Source organism: Malurus melanocephalus, unplaced genomic scaffold, assembly GCF_030028575.1.
Source record: "Malurus melanocephalus ecotype Western Australia unplaced genomic scaffold, MMel_1.1 scaffold_1099, whole genome shotgun sequence".
NCBI lineage: Eukaryota > Metazoa > Chordata > Aves > Passeriformes > Maluridae > Malurus > Malurus melanocephalus.
Genome location: NW_026624331.1, coordinates 84,534 through 86,446, shown reverse-complemented (window position 1 = coordinate 86,446; position 1,913 = coordinate 84,534). Strand labels below are relative to the sequence as shown.

The 1,913-nt window shown below is 59.9% G+C and overlaps 1 protein-coding gene across 1 annotated transcript in view; it reads right to left on the bottom strand.

Moving 5' to 3' along the window:
- The window catches only part of USP49 (ubiquitin specific peptidase 49), a 21,395-nt gene that overhangs the window by 5,109 nt on the left and 14,373 nt on the right, over window positions 1-1,913 (bottom strand). The window contains exon 3 of the mRNA XM_057386928.1: window positions 17-1,394. Coding sequence (XP_057242911.1) covers window positions 17-1,366 — 1,350 coding nt within the window. The 5' untranslated portion in view covers window positions 1,367-1,394. The remainder of the gene's footprint in view (window positions 1-16; window positions 1,395-1,913) is intronic.

Sequence of the window (1,913 nt, the reverse complement as noted above, 5' to 3'; positions counted from 1 at the left end):
AAAAACAATTCCATACCTGGCTGAGCAGCTGCCCGTGGAAAATGGTGTTGACCACCTTGAGGACCTGCTTGGTGAGCTTCCTCTGYGAGAAGGGGATGAGGATCCTGCGCTTGGTGCCCTCGGACTCCAGCTCCTGCTGCACCTTGTCCAGCAGTTCACAGAGGAACTCCTGAGCGTCCTGCTGGTCGTAGCCGCGGAAAGCCGGGATCAGGCTCCACACAGAGTGCAGCATGGCAAAGGGCGACACCAGGGCCCACTTGCCCGACCACATCACCCTGAACAGCGTGTGCAGCTCGTGGCAGAGGGAGATGTGCTTGGAGCTCGGCTCTTTGGGCTGGATGAGCTCCAAGCTGCGGCTGATGGAGGAGCCGCCGCCGTTCAAGCCGGCCGGCGAGCTCTGCGTGCCGGACGATCTCACCTCGCCAGGCTGGGGAGCAGCGGCTCCGTTTGCCAGCCTGCCGGGCACCCTGGCCCTGCCGTTGACAGTTTTGGCTAAAAGTTCTTCCGTTTCACAGAGGTCCAGAGTCAAGAAACATTCTCGGAATTTCTGCAGGTGGCTGAGCACCTGCAGGATAGAGTTCATGTAGCAAGTGTTGCCCAGGTTCCTGAGCCCCGTCACGCCCGGAGTCATCAGCGGCTGCCGCCGGATGGAGTAGAACTGCTTCAACCTGCTGCTGTGCACCTGCCGTGAGGTAGGGGAAGCCGTGGCCACCTCCCTGAATTTCCTGGCCGCGGAGCTCTCCCCGTGCACGTGCGACAGCAGCCTGGCGCTCTTCCTCGGCGGAGCGTTGGCCAGCTCCTCCAGCAGCCGCCTCTTCATCTCCCGCCGCCGCTGCCGAGCCGCCTCCTTCTTCTTCTCCAGCTCCTCCAGCTCCTTCTTCTCCTTCAACTTCAGCTGTCCCCGTGAGCTCCTGTGGAACCAGGTGCGCAGYGCTCTTGCCAGCAGCGCCTGGCGCCGGTGCCACAGCGCCGTCAGCGTCTGCGACTGGCCCTGGGGACCGCTCCTGCACGCGTCCTGCTGAGCCGCRGAGCGCAGCGTCCGGCCGCTGCTCCGGCCCTTGATGGCCGACAGCGAGCTCCTCAGCAGCTTCAGGTCGCCCTCGGGGTTGTCGTTGAGGACGTAATCCTGGCACAGGTAACAAAAGACGTAGAGCTCGTGCACCTCCATGGCCAAGGGGTGGCGGCTCTCCTGGAAGTGGCGCAGGGCGTGCTCCTCCAGGTAGCGGCCGCAGGCCACGTGCGAGCACTTGAGGCAGGCCCAGAGCGACTCGGTGCTGTGGCAGTCCACGCACAGCCACTTCTGTGGGTTCAGGATCGAGTGGTCCTGGGCCAGTCGGAGCCGCCCCACATGTTTGCATCGATCCATGTCTCACAGGAGGCGGCGCTGCTCCGACCTGGGGAGGTGGGAAACACAAGGAAAAGGGGATTAGAGATGTAATTTGGATGGGAAATCTCTTTTTTTTAAGGTCATGGGATRTCCTGAGTTGGAAGAATCATCAAATCTGACTYKTGGCCCTGCACAGGACACCCCAAACTCCCTCAGTTTGCACTGATCTGTGTCTCACAGGAGGCATTGCTGCTCCGACCTGGGGGATGAGGAAAAGGGGGTTAGAGCCGTAATTTGGATGTGAAATCTCTTTTTATAGGGTCATGGGATATTCCCAGTTGGAAGCGGGCCAAAAGGATCACAAATCCGACTCCTGGCCCTACACAGGACACCCCCAAATTCCCCGTTTGCCTCTGTCCATGTCTCACAAGAGGCGGCGCTGCTTCGACCTGGGGAGGCAGGAAACACGAGGAAAAGGGGGTTAGAGATGTATTTGGATGTGAAATCTCATTTTATAGGGTCATGGGATATTTCCAGTTGGAAGGGGGCTAAAAGGATCACAAATCCAACTCCTGGTCCTGCACAG